Source organism: Carassius carassius, chromosome 4, assembly GCF_963082965.1.
Source record: "Carassius carassius chromosome 4, fCarCar2.1, whole genome shotgun sequence".
NCBI lineage: Eukaryota > Metazoa > Chordata > Actinopteri > Cypriniformes > Cyprinidae > Carassius > Carassius carassius.
In genome coordinates, this window is record NC_081758.1 from 40,398,209 (window position 1) to 40,418,439 (window position 20,231).

General features: G+C 35.0%; 1 protein-coding gene across 2 annotated transcripts in view; it reads right to left on the reverse strand.

Annotated features, from left to right (window-relative positions):
- Positions 1–20,231, reverse strand: part of LOC132140036 (netrin receptor UNC5C-like) — a 135,397-nt gene that overhangs the window by 63,309 nt on the left and 51,857 nt on the right. For both annotated transcript variants that reach the window (XM_059548805.1, XM_059548804.1), the window contains exons 3-4: positions 14,332–14,475; positions 7,873–7,976 (exon numbers count right to left, since the gene is read on the reverse strand). In XM_059548805.1, coding sequence (XP_059404788.1) covers positions 7,873–7,976; positions 14,332–14,475 — 248 coding nt within the window. The remainder of the gene's footprint in view (positions 1–7,872; positions 7,977–14,331; positions 14,476–20,231) is intronic.

Genomic DNA, 20,231 nt, shown 5'->3' on the forward strand with positions numbered 1-20,231 from the left:
AAAAAAACACCCCAGTTTTATTAAGAGGCTCAAACTGAGCAAAAATATGCAAATTGCTGCAGTTGGGTTACCTGCTTTACAAAATCTGAAAAATTTCACAGGAAAAAGACACAAGCTGAAGAAGGATGTTTTTACAATGACACCAAAATGCCTTTTATTTGCTAAAGAATTATGAACTATCAATCAGACAACAGAAAGCATATAGTAGATTGTGAACAAAATGTTTTTTCAGCTAAATTTGATCGAAATTATATATTTGATGGATAAATATTAAATGTAGTGATGTCATGTAACAACAACAAGCACTTGACAGTTTAAAATGTATGTAGCTAAAAATAGTTGACATCTTTCAGCGTAAACTGGTATTCTATTAAGAACACAGCCCTCAAATCTCCTTTTTTTGCTATAAACCTCCTTATGTTCTGATCCCGACACTCTGATCTCTGATCAACTTCCTGTTCCTGCTCAGGTTGGAGAGGTGTGTGTGAGATCTGAGGGTGTTTCTGAAGAGCAAATGGCTGTGTGAATATTTCAGCAGATAAAGTCGTTCTGTCTGTTTCTTTTGTGTTGCCATCAAAGCTCTGCCGCTCACTTAAATAAAGACACAAGAGCGGAAAAATTCCTCTGCGCAGTTGGGCTGATGGAAAATGATCTCTCTCTCTCTGTCTCTCTCTCTCTCACACACACACACAGAATGAGGGAGGGTTGTGGGCCGTTGAACAGACAGAACTGGGCCATCGGAGCATGTCACCGAGTCCCAAAGCTATATATACCTTTCACACACACACACACACACACACACACGTTTTTGCTTAGGCAAGTGTCACTATTCGTTTTTCTTCCAGAAATTTACTTTCTAAATGATCAAACTGCTGGACAAAAAAATAATTGAAAAAAAGCAGATGCACACTGAAAGAATCTATGTATCTATGTATCTATGTATCTATGTATCTATCTATCTATGTATCTATCTATCTATCTATCTATCTATCTATCTATCTATCTATCTATCTATCTATCTATCTATCTATCTATCTATTTTCATGTGATGGCATCAAATCAGATACGTTTTCATATCTCTATCATTTCTTAATCGATTCCATGTGATAAAAGGTCTTATTTGTACCTACAGTATAATTATTTTCCCTAAGAAGTTCTACAAGAAATATCTGAAACAAAGATGATACTTAAACGAAGCATAATGAGGTCTCCGCTGAGTTACGAAAGAGCAACTTTTGAGCGATTAGAGAGAAGAGGAGAGACCTACGATGAGAGGAGAACAGAGGAGAAATGAGATGAGGCCGTATTGAGCTGTTGTTGTGCTGTGTCTCGCTCTCTGAGGGGAGAGACGGTCATTAATCACAACACAGATGCACCGAGAACCTCCAGAGATCACAAACTCCACCGAGACACACACACACACTGCATTACTCCAGCTCTGTGTGTAACCTTCATCTGTTAAAACAATGAAATGAACATAAAAGAAGGCCTATATGTCTAGTTTCAGCATTAACCATTTAAAATAAAGTTTTTCTCAGCGGTTATCAAAATTGATCAAGGCACTTTTAAAGAATCGGTCAGTATCTTGTTTAATTAATTAATTTGATTCTATTAATTAATCTGCAACATTATTTTATGTTATATAATTTAATAGTAGCGTGAAATGTCCTCATATAGCCTGATCTTATGGCACGGTTGTGTTTGTGAATGGTTAGAGGAATATAAAAAAAAAAACAGAAAGGGAGAGTGAAAAAACATGAGAGCAGGAGAATGAAAGTGTGTTGAGATAAATGACAGCTGCAGACAGCAGGGCCAGATTTGCGGTTACGGGTCATCATGGAGATCAGGTGTGTTTAGCGTGTGTGATTTGTCCCTTGAGTCCTGCATAATGAACACACACTTCCCCACAAACACCACATGTTAAAGTACTACACTCACACACACATACTGGAACACTTCTTCCTGACCTCTGCACTCACTTGAAAGCTTAAACACACCTCACACACTCAGCTTCACCTTGCCAACTTTCCCTTTAAAATAAAGCCTCTTTAATGCTTCTTTACAGCACTTTAGGTTTAGCAGAGAACACTGTTCTTGTCAAGAAACATTGTTGCTTCTATCAGTATTGATTCTAAGTGCACACAGTTGAATAAATGTTCCAGTTCCATGTTCCATGTGTGTTATTTGATGTGTAAAGCTGTCTAAATTATTAGCGTATTGTTTAGATCAGGGGTCGGCAACATTTTTGCCATGACATACCATTTTGCATTTTTCTATTAAACCACTGTGCCACTGCTCCAATGATTTCTGTACATTTTTAAATGATACGATAAAAAACAAAAAGCATATTTGATTTTCATGTAAATAGTTTCTGAGGATTTTTTCTTAAATAGTTTTTTTAAACTTTTCAAACGTTTCTTGAATAACAGATATACAGTGTGACAGTACTGAACACCACTGTAACCGTTCAGTTTAATCACCGTTCTATATTAATGCACTGCTTTAATTGATGTGTGACACACACACACACACACACACACACACACACACACATGCCACTGGCACACAGAGATCTGAGATCGTACTTTCCATATAAAATGTGATTTATTTGAGCTGTGAAGTTGTCTGTTTTTTTATTTTATATTTTTTTTTATTAAAAGAAGTTAAAATCAAATGAAAAAATATATAACAAAATTTACTTGCATTAAAGATATAACAAATTCAAAAGTTTGGGATCAGTAAGATAAATCTACTAGCTTTAAACAATCTATAATTTTCCATTTTTTTTATATTTATTGTATATGTTTTTGTTAATTTTAAATGTTTTCAACATTGATAAAAATCAGCAATGTTTCTTGAGCAGCAAATCAGCATATAAGAAGGATTTCTGAAGGATAATGTGACTCTGAAGACTGGAGCAATTCAGCTTTGTATCACAGAAATAAATTACATTTCAAAATACATTCAAATAGACTACAGCTATTTAAAATTATAAAATTATTTTACTGTTTTTGATCTAATAAATGCAGCCTTGATGAACAGGAGACATCTTTCAAAAACATAATAAGTCTTCTGGTAGTTTATTTTATTTGTGTACACTTAAAGTGAAAATCTGGCAGTGCAGTATGATAAAAGACAAATTTTCTCAAAGCAAGTGCAATTATTCAGTGGTAAAATCAGTTTAAAAACGTTGTTTTACATTCACACATTTTAGCTTTTATATAAGCAACTTACAGTGCAATCAGGTTACTCATTTTATTATTTTTTTACCAGTATGTGTGTTCCCTGGGAATTGAACCCGTGATCTTTTGTGTAACTAACCCAATGCTCTACCACTGAGCCACAGGAACACTTTTTAACTTTTAAGTGTAAATGCATGCATATTTATGCATATATTTAAATACAACAGGTTCAAATCATATTCAAATGCTATTGATCAATGGACATATACTTACAGATATTAATTTATGATTTTTGACCTGGTGTGTACGTATGCATAGCTGTCAAAATGTGCGTGTCAGCATGTGTACTGCATTAACTCGGCTCGGACACAATAACTCACTCCATCTCCAGACGCATTTCTGAAATTTACACACACGCTGACACATTACCAACATACAGAACATCAGCACATTTAATTAATGGCACACCATAAAAGTCTGTTACCGTAAACAATCTCCATCTTCACTAGCAAAAAACACAGTAAAGTGCTTTTGCTCTGAGCTAATGAAGAAGATATTAATTCCTGTAACTGTGAGGCTGCAGGAGCATCAAACACACTGCTTGAAGCTATTGACAGCTTTCTGTTGAATGTTTGTGAGAAGTAGTGCTAAGGAAAAGCTAAAACAAGCAATGTTTCTAACTTAACTACATTTGTCAGTAGCGTGACAGCAGCTTAGCTGTTTTCAAATAGTGCAGCTTTTCTACTAACAAGCTATTTTTCCCAACAAGCAGCGGTGTAAAGCACACGGTTCAGTTATATTCTCCCCCCACACACCCAAAATAAGTCCTAACCACCGTCAACACTAAGCAATTACAAACCCAAAACACTATTATTTTAACCTAAACACAGTACATTCTGGAAAGGTGAGACCGGGGCTAGTTGTCACAACTACACGAATGTGTGTTTTCTCAAGCAGTGCTTTTGAGTGTTACTTTAAAACACCAAGATCAGACAATCTTACTGGTCTTAATAATATAAATTATAATTCAATTATTATTAATATTTTTTTTACATAGTAATTACATACAACTTATGACTTGCAATTTATGTTAGCCAAAGCAATGATCCAATGTTTTTGTATGTTACAGTTTTGTATTTCATAAATGTTATTATATTATATTATATTATATTATATTATATTATATTATATTATATTATATTATATTATATTATATTATATTATATTATATTATATTATATTATATTATATTAATTGATATAATATAATATACTAATTAATTAAATGATATTCTGATTGATTAATTAAAATGATCTTGACAGATATCAGATAGAAAAATCCTTTATTTGGAACTGTTAGTACTGAAATATATACATCTCGGAGAGAATGGATTATTCATGAATCTTCTAATTTTGTATTAATTATTCTATTTTTTTATTATTGTCTTAATTATTTTTGTTCTGAAATTAATTTAAGCCTGTGCAGGTTTCCATTGTAAAAAATATATAGGTTTCTATATAGTGTGACAAAATGCCTCACTATGGCATGTCATAAATAAAGCATATGTTCAATGAACTGTATCTTTTTGTCCTATAGGCAATAACAGTGGAAATGTTCAATAGTTTTTTTGCAGCCCAGACTTTAATAAGAAAACTGAAATTGACTTTCAAATATACACTTAGCCTGAGAAATATTCACCGGAGTAAAAAAAAAAAAAAAAGTGACAACTAGCTCCGGTCTCTTCTACAAAGAAAATGCATAGAGCATTTCAGATAAAAAAAAAGACTGTGAAACATGAAATTTTAATAAAAATAAAAATAAAATAAAAAATCAGCATATTAGAATGATTTCTGAAGGAGCATGTGACACTGAAGAAAGAGTAATGATGCTGAAAATTCAGCTTTGATCACAGGAATAAATTAGATTTTAAAATATATTCACATAGAAAACAGCTGTAATAGAAAACATCTGTAATATTTTACAATATTACAGATTTTCCTGTATTTTTGACCAAACAAATGCAGCCTTGGTGAGTATAAGAGACTTTAATTTAAATAAAAAAAATCTTTGAACTGACTAAGTGACTAAGTATCTGTAATTTGTCCTGTTAATTACAGGAAGAAAAAACTGGCAGTGTTCCTGAGAATGCGCCATATACTTATGAAAAGTGCACCGTTGACTGTATAAATGACTTAAACTACTTTAAATTATGAGTATCTAGGAGCGTAGAAAACCACAGTTACAGAGCAGCTTCAACAACATTAGTATGAAATACAGTTTGAGTCTCAGTGTGTGTGTGTTTATGTGCGTCTCTGGAGTGCTTCAAGTGCATCTGCATGTGTGTTTCCCACCGCGTCCTGATGGTTTCTGCAGATTTTACGGATGTTATGAATAGCATTTACCATTCATTGTACAAACAGAGCTCCCTCAGTACATAAACTCCTGCCACTGTATTACGCTTTACATGTGTATGTGTGTGTCAGAGGGCAAGAATATAATTGTATAAAGTGACTGTATAAAGTAGAGGTCTTTGGTCTCTAACTATGGCTCGCCGGTGTATCCAGGTTAACTTGTATGTATATTATATCCTATCGCCATGGAAACAGTGTGATTTTAATGAGGGCTCTGTGATTGGCCAGGTCTCGTCTTTCTTCACTGTTATTTTAGACCGTTCTGGCTCCGTAATGGCTGCGGCTCACGCTGTGGGTGTTCAGAAAATAAGCCCAGTAAATACAGAGGTCATTCGCTTGAATAGTTCAGAAAAAGCAAATGATATTTACATGAAAATGTATATCCTGACCGGGTCACGGTGTTCCCAGCACCCTCCGGGAACATGAGGGGACGGTACAAAGGTTTTTCAGTCTAGACGGAGTCAGAGAGCGGAACAGAGAGATATTGCAGCACTTGGTGGAATTCACATGGCTCTTCTTCACATCTCAACTTACTCGGCCCGAATGTGTTTGTGTCCTCTGGGAGCCGCAGCTGTCGTTTACGGGTCTTCTGGGAACCCTTGACCTCCAGGTCAAAATCAGGAGCATAAACTACTCTGAAGGCTCTGTACACACGTACTGTGCGATGACAGACAAACTCAGACAAACTGTGCATAAGAGCATACATACATACATACACAGAACTACAGCATACAGCAGCAGTCTAACATTTAGACATACTGTCCAATTGAGCATCGTTTAAACGCCACGGCCTACCTGAGTATTGTTTCTGACCATGTAAATCCCTTTATGTCTACAGTGTACCCATCTTCTGATGGCTACTTCCAGCAGGATAATGCACCATGTCACAAAGCTCAAATCATCTCAGACTGGTTTCTTGAACATGACAATGAGTTCACTTTACTCAAATGTCCTCCACAGTCACCAGATCTCAATCCAATAGATCAGCTTTGGGATGTGGTGGAACGGGAAATTCACATCATGGATGTGGAGTCGACAAATCTGCAGCAACTGCGTGATACTATCATGTCAATATGGACCAAAATCTCTGAGGAATGTTTCCAACACATTGTTTAATCTAAGCCACGAAGAATTAAGGCAGTTCTGAAGGAAAAAGGGGTCCAACCCAGTACTAGCAACGTGTACCTAATAAAGCGGCCAGTGAGTGTATTTATAGGCACTTTAAATAATATTATAATATAAATAATATATATAAAGTATAAGGCTTTATAATCAAAGTTTTTTTTAAGATCATGCAAAACATGTGTCCAAACTGTTAGACAGTAAATCAGTCCGTAGTTATTCTATCCTCCAATTATACTTTCACACTTCTTCTCTATTTTTATACAGTTCATGAGACCTCAGAGTTCAGTGGAACCAATACTCCGGAAAGATATGAACAAAGTCTGCCTGTGTTTGTCTGTCTACACATACAGTGGCACAAATATGTATTCGGACACTGCTGCATTATAAAAAAAATGGAAGTGGGGGGGTCTGCATTCAAAAGATGTGCAAGCTTTTCTCAGAACAAACTTCACATTTCCGAGCCACTTTTTTCAATGATATTTTACCAGCTGTTCTCAAGGTCATTTTTCATGGATGTATGAAGTCAGATCTGCTCAAGTTCACACAGTTGCCCTGGCAGAATAACCTCATATTAAAAGATGAACAATGCCTGACAACAACAAAGTGTCCAAGACTTTTCCTCTTCATTTTGAGTAATACATTTATAGTTTCATATTTTGAAAGTAGAGGGATTGTTTCGAACAAGTAACTTAGATACTTTTCAAAACATGTTGCTTTAATATCTGTACAAAATCTTGCTCTTCATCACACATGTATAAAATTTTTAAACAAAACACTTTTAACTTTTACACAAAATCTGTTGCTCCATCAATGTTCAATAAACACACACACACACACACACACACACACACACACTTATATATTTATTCATTTATATATTCTTTTGCAATCATACACTATGGATGTAGGGGGGAAAAAATTCTTAAAGTATGCCTTCATCCCTGTTGTACTAATATGAATAAGAACTGTCACTTTAACATGTTAATTAGTGCAATTAATTATATAAAAAAAATAGTTTGACAGCTGGCAACACATGAGAGAGCTTTACATTCATTCCTATGGGCAAAGCTGATCAGTTCGGCATTGACGTGTGTGTGTGTGTGTGTGTGTGTGTGTGTGTGTGTGTGTGTGTGTGTGTGTGTGTGAGTTTGTACCTCAGCAGGCGGTATGCCCTCAGGTGGGCGGCACTGCAGCAGCACTTCCTGTTCGAGTGACACCTCCTTCCCCAAGGGTTCCTGCTCAAACGTCTTCCTCAAGACTGTGGAGAATGGAGAAAGAGAGGCGACTCGTTTACTTACACTTCATTAATCACATAGAAACAGTGCAGAATATTTCTTACATTTCACATGGTCATTTTATTTTGAAAATCAGTTTATTTCCAGGTTTAAATGGAAAAATACCAGATGTTCTCTCAGACTTATATACTGTAATAATTAGCGCAGGATTCATTCTCGCACTGCAGTTAATCTCATTGTGATATTTTCAGTGTGTGATTGTTTTCTTCACACAGGTGAAGAGTACAGCTCACAGGACATGTGAATAATGCTCATATCTTGCATATTCTCAGGTCAAAGCAAACATTTGTGCTACTCGTTCGTTTTTTTATCTCATAATGTTCACATGCGGTTGTAAATATCTGTTTTTCCCTGTTGGTTTCTGTGTGTGTGTGTGTGTGTGTGTCTGTGAGTGGGTGTTGAACACAGAAGGCCAAACTCATCTCATCTTTAACACGTCCTTCTCTCACACCTCGTGTGTGAACCTGTGAATTGTAAATGCCGAGATTTGTGTGAATATTTGTGGAGGGGGTGAATATGTGAATACCAAACCTCTTTCTCTCTGTTGCTTTGTGAGATTTGTGATTAAGTTAAAATGCCCCTATTATGGATTTTTGAGAATTACCATTCATGCAGTGTGTAACACAGCTCTAAGTGAATGAAAACATCCTGCACAGTTTTAAATCTGAAAGTGCACCGTGTATAAAGTTATTGTCACTCAAAAGAAAGAGTTGACTCTGGATCATTGAAACGAGTAAATTTTAAAATGAATCCAAAGCCGTTTCTTGTTGACGTCAACATGAAACATTAGCATATGTGCTGCCCACCTCTTTGTCTTTTCGCTTGTTCTGAATGAAAATGGAAATTCCTTCTTTGCCACTAGGTGTCAAAAATATCAGTTTCTCCGGTAACACTGTACAAAAAACAGCACTGCGCTCACAAACGCTGCTTTATTAGGCATTACAGACATGTTGTAATGAAAATGAGACCAATCGGACCAATCACTGCAGATTAGCATCACACAAAGCAGGGGTTTGCAAAAAAACGAATCATTGAGCAAGTAAGGTAAAAATAAATGCATATTATTAGACAATGAAAGTGTTTTTTTTTACCTTGCATGCATGTCAACCTGTTGTTGGGGACTCCCAAAACCAAAATATGAACCTTTCATAACCCATAATAGGGGAACTTTAAGACTTTCATATCTTCTCTTGTTTGCTGAATGTCGTACGTGGAAGCCATCCAGGCGGATGATTAGTGACGAACGCAGAGACAAAACAAAACGCTGTTCATGAATTAGAAGCACAAAATGAGGACTTGTAAAGAAAAATGTCAGATTTCAATATAAGCCAAGAGGAACTTTGTTTCCTTTGCTCCTTCATTTGGTCATCCTATGTCATCTGCCTGCATGACTTCCGCATACAACAGACAGCGGAAGTGAGAAAAAAGTGTTTATTACGTTTGGAATCTGGATATTTATCATACAAAGATGCATTGATTCGCTAAAGGAGGCCTTTATTCAGCCCCCAGAGCCGTGTGAGGGACATTTTATTACTTTATTTCACGTCTTCTGAACTGTTGACAACCAACACTTGCTTACCCCCATTGAAAGACTTGGAGGGGCCAGGACAATTTTTAATATAACTTGAATATAAAATGTATTCGTCTGAAAGAAGAAAGTCACATACACCTAGGAAGCTTTGAGGGTGAATAAAACACAGGCTATTTTTCATTTTTGGGTGAACTAACCCTTTAATAATAATAATAATACAGACGGAGGGACGGACGGACAGACAAACAGAGCTGGGTAGATTATTTACAAATTGTAGTCCATTACTGATAACATGAGGGAAAACTGTAGTTGGTAATGTAATTTATAGGTTACTTATTTTAGGTAATATATTCTGGATACTTTTTAGATTATTTATTTATTTATTTATTTATTTTTAATCTAACTTGCTTTACACTTACCACTAAACATGCCATATCGATATAAAAGCAAAGAGAAAGAAAATATTTTAACATTTTTGATCATAAAGTGCATTATATATTACATTAAAACAAGGTTTCCCAAACTGGGCTTAATGCAGTGGGTTTGTGAGTTGATAAAAGGCTAATAATTCATTAAATCATGGAAGTGTAAAATAAATTATTTAAACACTTGAACACTAAAAATAGAAATATTTTATTTGTTTAACTGCATTTTAATGAGACCATAACCAGACATCAGGGAACTGTGAACATGTGAATGGGTTGTTAGATTATTAAAATATTAACTGACTAAAATGTTTAGGATTCCCTGCATTACATAAACAAACATTAATGAACAAGAAAATGACAATGACAATTCATGGCCAAAGTCTTCCAGGTTTGAACATTTCTTCTCCAGACTTCCAGAATCAACAATTCCTGAAGGTTTCTGGATATGATGACTACAGTGTTTCGCAGTTATACATCACCACTGTTTAGTGACTTGCATAATTATTTGTTTCATACAATTTTTAATTGCTTGAGAGGTGCCCAAATTCAGAAGCACTATTTGCAAATTTATCTGCATTTATTTACACTGACATTTACATGACCATCCTATATTGTGATTATAGTCAAAGCTAAATGGTATGACACAAAGTAGGAATTAGGAAAAAAGAATTAAGGAGAATCAATAAATCATTAATTTTTTATTGATATTGTGTGAATAATATGTAATCATGTAACCCATAAAACTAACTGTAATCTGATTATGAGCATTATAAAATGTACTATATTTACGTCTACTTGATTTTCTGGATTCTGATTACCTAATCCAGGTCACATTTAATCAGTTTTGGAGACAGATAGACAGATTTCAACTGTACAATGTGACCAGTTCAATAAATTCTGATTCAATTATTTGTTTGTGCCAGTGCGCCAAAAATGTCATGTTCTTTCCTTAATTCATAAAAGTTTTCTGTCTACATGTGTAATTTGGATGACTGAAATTAGTCAAAATGATTGAGAACATGACCAATTTTAACGCTTGCGTAAAAGATCTTCTCAACAATAGCTGATGTGCTTGTAGTTGAATAGATGATTCCCCTGAGCAGTTTCACTCGTCAAAACACTGTAAAAATATTGAGATAAAGAAACATATTTGCATAGTTGCTGCTCACCCTGAACCTTCAATTGTCTGCAGTGTGATTTCACCATTCAACTGGACATAAAACACACACACACACACACACACACACGCACACACACACAAGCGCATAAGGAAAATATTTTCAGCCTGTCAAGCTTTTTACTGCTCTGCTCATTCAGACACAGTCACAAACACACACACACACACACACACACACACACAAACCATGCACGTCTGTTTTCCTTCACATTACTGATGGAGGTAATAGGCAAATAAATCACGTCTCAGAGGAGGTGTGTGTCCGTTTGTGTGTGAGCACGGTAATGCATTCAACTAGTTTTAGAGCTCTACATTGCTACAGCAACAAATCTTAAACAGCATTAATATCCTGAACAGAGCTAAAGCCACACACACACACACACACACACACACCTGTAAAACAGCACCTCTATTTCATTCATAATTATAATGTCTGGACTTCAGCAACAAACTGACCGCAGTCCCTCAACACATCACGTCTAGCACTATTTAAAGTCACTAAACTAATCAAATATAACATTTATCACTACACACTCTCCCTAAACTGTATTAGCCTATTAGCCTAAACTGTATAAACTTATTAGCCTATAGTAACTATAAGCTGTACAGTTTCAGTAAAGAATCAATAATCCAGAATTCAAATTACATGCAATCACAGATGAGCGTATGACTATGAATGGTACTTGTCTTATAATTATACAATATAACATAAATAACATTCTCTTTACAATGCAAAAATAGCGTGAACTTTCTGATGCAGACCTGCGCTCACACTGACCTGAAGATTCAAGCATCTATCATAATCCAAACAAACCTTCAAAAAAGTGTTGCCCTCGGGATCAGTATGAACCCATCACCTCCATTAAACACACACACACACACACACACACACACACACACACAGGACAGCGCCTATGTGTTAGAAACTCACATGAATTTATGTGGGCACTAAATTTGTGGTCGGCAGTGTATCTATCTAGATAATCTATCATCTTGTTCAATCTTCCTGTCATGTCTGTCTCTCTGTGGCTATATGTCTGTGAGTGTGTTTTGTGCAATGTCTTTGTGTGTGTTGGCGTGTGACAGAGAGAGAATTTCTTCTCTGTTCAATCACCCATAAAATAACCCAGTTGAGAGTTCCCACAATGCCCCTCTGCTCACAGTAGTATGACTGAATGAGTCAAAACACACACACACACACACAAACACCTATGTAAATATATCTAAATATCTGGGGAAATTCCATTCAAAGCCTATTGTTTTTAAAATATTGCAGGCTAATTACTAAGATAATAACTCTAGACTAACCTGAAACATACAACATTTGGCAGCACTAGATGAATGAAGACATCATTTAGTTCCTTTATGAATAAGGGCCATTCACAAAAATGCATCCTTACTTTTTAGCCCCTAAGGCTGTGTACACTGTGAGGATTAATGGACAGATCCAATGTTTGACAGATACCTGATTTGTTTTTATCCCATCTGTTCACATTCATCTCAGACATACATTTATATTCATAACATTTAAATGGATCTGCACTGTACAGTCAGCCATATCTATCTATCTATCTATCTATCTATCTATCTATCTATCTATCTATCTATCTATCTATCTATCTATCTATCTATCTATCTATCTATCTATCTATCTATCTATCTATCTATCTACCTACCTACCTACCTACCTACCTACCTATCTATCTATCTATCTATCTATCTATCTATCTATCTATCTATCTATCTATCTATCTATCTATCTCTCTATCTATCTATCTATCTATCTATCTATCTACCTACCTACCTACCTACCTACCTATCTAATCATCTATCTATATGCCTATCCATATGTCTCTCAAAGAGGTATTTGAAATCATGCAGAGCTGTCTGTGAGTCGTGATACTTTGATGTCATACACTGATCGGTCTACACAGCGCCGCTTCAAGGTGAACACACCTATTGACTTGATTGGTGATGAAAATTATGCAAGGTAACAGTTATATGCACCTAAAATTCAAGAGAATGGGGCAAAAAAGCCCTGTAAGGGTTTTTGTCTAATATTTATATCATATAATATCGTTAAGCAGTATCACACGAGTGCTGTTTTTGTCCCAGATGGCATAAGAGCAAATGTGATATTTATTGTACACAACAGTTTCATTAAATAAGAAGATACTGTGTTATGTTTTAGTTACAATATTGTATGTTTTTGGTCAGTTTTTATATTAACTATTAAAACCACAGCAGGACTGTTGTGTGTCTTCAAGCAACACACAGTTTCTGAAAGAAACACATTTTGAACAAATCAGGTGAACCAAGGATTTAATGGGCCATTCATAAAGAGAGCTATTTACTTAATTCCTGAATGAATCAGCAGATTGAACGAATCAAATGAATGAATGACTCAATTACTTACTCAGTAAAACATCAACCACCACCTACTGGCAATTTAAGATTCTTATTAACTTATAGAGTTAACCTACCTAGAGTATTTCATTGAAAATAGAAAACAATCTATACTAACAAAAATGTATTTATTAAAGGGATAGTTCACCCCCCCCTCCAAAAAAAAAACTTCAAAACCTACTTTTTGTAATGTCTATTTCATGCATTTCTCTTGTAACACCATAATGGCTTAAAATTATCTCTTGTAGAATGACAGCCCTAATCTATCTATCTATCTATCTATCTATCTATCTGTCTGTCTGTCTGTCTGTCTGTCTGTCTGTCTGTCTGTCTGTCTGGCTGTCTGTCTGTCTGTCTGTCTGGCTGTCTGTCTGTCTGTCTGGCTGTCTGTCTGTCTGTCTGTCTGGCTGGCTGTCTGTCTGTCTGTCTGTCTGTCCTAAAGCAGCATTGATTTATTGCGCTCTGATCCTGAAGGCATCCAGAGGAGAGGAAGTTTATTCTGTTGTACTGCCAGTCAGCTTCAGTCTCCATGTCCCTGTGTCTCTCACACAAACAGTCAGCCCGAGACGACAGAGGGAGAGTGAAGAGCCCTTGGTACACACCGATAACCTGCTCCCAACTCACACACTCTCAAGATGAACTGCAGGAAATTAACAAGATTAATACAACCATAAAGCGATGTCCAGACAGTCCTTTGTGTGTGTGTGTGTGTGTGTGTGTGTGTGTGTGTGTGTGTGTGTGTGTGTGCGTGTGTGTGTGTGTGTGTTTATACTCACATGCAATGCGGGCGTGCACATTGCGGCTCTTGGTGGTTCCTGCAGAGCTCCAGGCGACACATTGGCACCAGTAATCTTCCAAACCAAACAACTCCTCCACCTGCTGCCGGGAGATCTCGATCCGAGCTTCCCTCACCACCAAACCTGCACACACACACAAGAATCAGACTCACGTGGCCAGAAGTGTGACTATCAGCGCAATGTCTGGTTCACACTGATAGACAACATACACAGAATAAAAAAAAATAAAAAATCAAAAAGATTTCACATTTCAAATGAAATGTTTTTCTTTTCTGTTTTTATGTTACAAGACAATCCGATGAAAATATCTGCATTACAAGTACTTGCAAAGAAAGTGTAGCTGCATGAGTTTTGTGAGAGTCAGAGATCAAAGAATACTAGGGATGCCTATGCTTACTTATCTATAAAATATGCCAAGAACACTTTATTTTCATGTTGCTAACTAAACAAGAGACAGGATTTTTTTGTAAACATTCCCATCTCAAAGCGTTCCTGTAGCTCAGACGGCAGAGCTAGCAATCTCAAGGTCATGGGTTCGAATTGATAAACTGTACAGTTTGAATTCAATTTAATTCAGATATGATGTGTGTCAAAATGCATTAAATGTTAAATGTGCAAACATCAGCCTTATGCCCAATTCTTCTATGATAAATCCACATCTCTGAATGAGAGCACACCTTCAAAAGATATTAGACTGCATGTAACAAAACAAATATATATATATATATATATATATAAAATCCTTTTAAATTCATGGTTAAAAATGGCAGCTGTGGTAAATAAATAAATAAAAATAAAAAATCATAAAAAAAATAGCTGGATGATAAAATGTTATAAATCAACGACAACACCCAAAATGCACATTACTGATAGCAAATTGAGAAGAAAAGAACAAATATGTAAAATATAATCATATTTATCATGTAGGGACTTCTGGAAATGTTCCTTAACTGTTTAATGTTCCTTTTTACCATAAATTTTCCAATAAATAATAGTTTTGAATTAAAGCATAATTATTACTATATTTATTTGTTTTTGTAGGGTCCCAAAATTATTATTTGATATGACTAAATCAACATGACTACATTAGGTTACAGTATAAACTTTTTTTTGTCAGCCAAACACATTTACATTCATGGTTCTCTGATGTCCGTTAATGTTCGCATTGACATGGAGGTGCACATACAATATTTCATCTTGTTTAATTGTTGTATGTTAAATTTTTATTTTACAATTATTTATTAATTTTACTTTTTTATTATTAATTAGGTTTTCATTAACTCCCTCTCAAATCACAGTAAGATCATGTAAACCTTTTTTTTTTTAAACAACTTGAAACCACAACTGCAAAAAAAAAGGTTCCTTACACACACACACATATATAGTACATATATATAATATACTTTTTAAGAAACATTACATGAAATAAAAATATATAAATGATGAAACTCATTTGTTTTTCATTTTCATTTAGTTTAACTTAAAGTAGCCTACTAAAATAACTAATAAACTAATAAATAACAATTAATAAAAACAAAAACAAATACAATTACAAAAGATATAAATATAAAAATGCATATAAAATATATATTGTATATAAATATAAAATCTAATTCAAAATATTAACAAAAACTATAATAGAATATCAGTTAACACTTATTCAAGAACATTTCCCTCATATTGTCCAAATCTGTATGACTGTGTCAGGTCAATACTTCATAAAGTTCACACGAAACTGCATAAATCAGGCCTGATAAAGCTGTTGACATTTTCTGTGTACAAAGTTCCTCAGATGCCCTGTGAACAGCTTGTGAGTCTACAAATCTCCCACCGCGTCAGTGCCGATCGCAACGATGTCACATGATGCAAGCGAGATGTTTTTATATATATTTTAGTGCTCTACCAGCATACTTCTGTTGTACATGTATAAATAATGAACCCCTCAATGTCTCCATTAAATATTCCCGGATAGAAATCAATAGTTCACACTTACCCTTTGTGTTTATTTGTTTAGTGCTTTGGGTATTTGTGTTTATGGCAGCATTTGGTGCAGAATGCTTGATGTGAACGACAAAAACCTTTACCCTTGAACAGAGAGAGTGAGGTGAAAAGACACACTTACACACATGAATGTTTAAACAAACATCACTCATGGTCAAGCAGCTATAAAAGAGAATAGAGCAGGATGAGGTGAAGAATGATGATCTAACTTTATGATTTATGATTTGCAAGAACTCGTTGCAGTGATTGAAACAGACAGACACACACACTGCAGGGATATTGCATTGTTTTCCTTTAAAATATCCACAACAAGATACATTTATTTGAGAAGCGAATTTCATAGGATGTAAGACTTGTTTTCAGAGAATATATCTTTAATAAGTCTTGTTTTGAACTACTGATAGACAACATGAAAGAAAAATTAAATAAAATACAAAACAAACAATAATTAATTATAACAGATGTTAAAAAACAAACAGGAAACTTGATTTGATCCACCTAAAGTTTTTGCAAAGAACCAGAGACAATGCAAGGCAGCTAAAGACGGTTAAAAAGATGCAAGAAAGAAATGACCAATTACAAATCAGTATGCAAATAAATGTAAGTAAGAAGACCAATCACTAAACAGAATACTAATGAGTCACTGACAATTACATTTTGTGTTAAATATTCTATCATAGTCACTGGGATATTCTGAGGAACTGCTATCTTAAATTTCTTAAATTATGAAGTGTTCAAAAATAGTGACAAAAAATAGGGATGTGGAACACTTTGTCATTCCACAAATGGTTTAAGTGTTCCATGTATGTATGTTTTGTATGGGGTGACAAATAATTACACTGTATAATGTAAAATGCAGTATTTCAAGACAAAACAAGGTTGCATGCTGTAAATAGAAATGTAAAGTCAGAACTTTATTTTGCACATTATTTTGCACAAATCTAAATGTTATTTTTTGTGCAAAGATGAAATATACTGCATTCACAAAATGCTAATCCTGTGAATAAGAATGGCAATTCACTGATGAAAGGGGTCGTTTGGACTGAAAAAATATGAAGACAAAATGCATATCTAATTCACAGAATAAGCATTTTGTGGATGAACTCACAAGTTGCTTTTTTTGTCAAACCCTCAAATCTCTGAGATACTCTTAAGGAAGCACCTCTCCTCAACAACACACATGATTTGAGGCATAATCTCTGCAGGACGACCCACAGTGAACCTTAACATTTAATGTTAGAGGTTTGTTCAAAGCACTAGGAGCACTAGCAGTAATAATATTGCCTTAAAACCATCTCTAACATTCACTGCTGGATGAACATCAATACAGCACAGCCTTGCAAGCATAAAAACGCACAAAGCATGTAAAAGCACACACACATAAACCCAGGCAGAAAATCAATGACAGCAATAATAGGATGGGGTGCGTTTACAATGAGATCTGTAAGCACACACACACACACACACACACACACACACATTTTGTTTTGGATTATTATATACAAATAATATGGATTTAAAACTGGATTCCTGTTGCGATTTTCTCTTTGGAACTGATGAATCTGAAACACTGAACAACTGCATTGTAAGTACTGTTCACAAACATACTCTACTTTTCAAAGGTTTGGGGTCAGTAATAAATAAATAAATAAATATCTATATATATATATATATATATATATTAGAAATAAATTGTTTTATTCAGCTAGATCAAAAGTGAAAGTAAAGACATTTAGTATCTATAACAAATGCTGTTCTTTTGAACTTTCTTGAACAAAAAGTCCTGAAAAAATGTATCATGGTTTTCACAAACAATCTTGGGCAGCACAACACGGTTTTCAACACTGATAATAATCATACATGTTTCTTGTTTAGCAAATCAGCATATTATGATGATTTCTGAGGGATCATGTGACACTGAAGACTGGAATAATGATGCTGAAAATTCAGCTTTGAATACAGAAATAAATTACATTTTAAAATATATTACAATAGAACACAGTTATTTTAAATTGTAATAATATTTCACAGTATTACTGTTTTTACTGTACAGTATTTCCGTTTGATCAAAGAAATGCAGCCTTGCTGAGCAGAAGAGACCTATTTCAAAAGCATTAAAAAAAATGCACAAACCCAAACTTTTGAACAATGGTTTATATTTTCAATAAAAGAGCGTCAAGACTGAGATGTTTAATATTAGATTAATACTTCAGTTTTTTATTCTAATTATGTTATACAGTAAATTCAGTTTTTATAATCTCAAAAGATAAATGATTGGTCTTCTAGAAAACTATGGAAACTTACAGTACTTGACAGTTTTCTGAATGGCGTTCTGTTGTGTAAATATACTAACACGTCTGTTTAAACGAGGCCCTCTGAGACAAAGAGTGCAGCAGGAAAGAGTCTTTCTGACTCAACCAGATAATGAGACTCAATCTGAATCTTCTGCACAATTTCTTTCATGACAAGGAACTTTTTTAACCTTGTTTACTCACAATTGCCAAAACGAACAATGAAATTGATTCATAACGATATTACGCCATCCCAAATAGAGACAGATAGCGATGCCAGAGGGAGCTCGTGGCCAGGGAACAAAGCCAGACCTAAACTGAACAGTGAGTGAAAATCTAATTAAAAGCAAAAACTATATATCAATCGCAAATTAAGACCCCCCCGTAAAGTTCAATGACAGTGTTTAGAGCAGGCGGCCCATAATAACTCTATGCTCTGACCCCGAGTAATATCCGAGGTGTGATTATGACAGTAAAGTTTCCACCGCAGAGATATTAGAGCAGAATTACTGCAGCGAGTTGATATCAAAGATCCATTAGAGTCATTAGCTCAATAGGAGCTTGTTAACCTCTGCGTAATGAATTGAGCTCTTCGCTCGCCCACACCGAGAGCAGCTCGTGTTGGTTTCTCCTGCGGTGAGGTGATTGCGCTTCAGCCTAGGCCAATACGTGCTATTTTTGCTCTGAATGATCGAGCATTAGTGGAGGGCTGCTTACTTTTCTAACCTTGAAGTGCAAGGCAGTGCAAAAGCTTGGTTTCATTTCAAGATTGTTACATTCTTAGTGCTGCTGCAATTGAGTGCTATGGTTGAAACATTCACCAAAAAAGTATTATTCTATAGCTAAAGTTCTCATTCAGTCTGGGGTCAGCAAATTATTACTGTTATTCAGCAAGAATGCATTTAATTGATTATTCACTAGTTCACGCTTACATATAATTAGCTGAGGTATGGTATGTGTATTTGGCGTGCTGTCCGGGGAAGGGCTCCGAGCTCGGTAATGGCCCGAACCTAGAGACTTCATTAAACAAACCTTTGAACTTCATTTGCATTCATCTTCTTCATATCAGTACAGTAACCAGTAATACCAATATGCCAATTACTATCTGCTCTGCATTCATAGTTTTTATGTCACTGCAAGTTTCCTTGTATAAAACAATTTTGAAAATGGAAAAGAATTGACTTGTAACTTGTGACTTGTATCTGACTATCTCCAAAAGTGGACCTGGAGCACTCACTGTTCTTGGCTTTTACTCTGTATTCTGTTGTCGCAATGTAAAAAGACATTTATGCGGTTGGCAGATACTCTGACTTTGCATTGAATGTATACATACTAGGGGTGTAACGGTACGCAAAAATCACAGTTCGGTACGTACCTCGGTTTTAAAGTCACGGTTCGGTTCATTTTCGGTACAGTAAGGGAAAGAAATGCAAACATTAAACTGCAGGTTGTTTATTACTATAAACTTTTTCTAACAATTTGTTTACACTTTTTTTAAATACTTTTTAATAAAATATATATAAAATAAAAAAAGAATAAGAAATAAAATACTGCTGCAAAGTTCTGCACTAAATAAAATACTCTCAG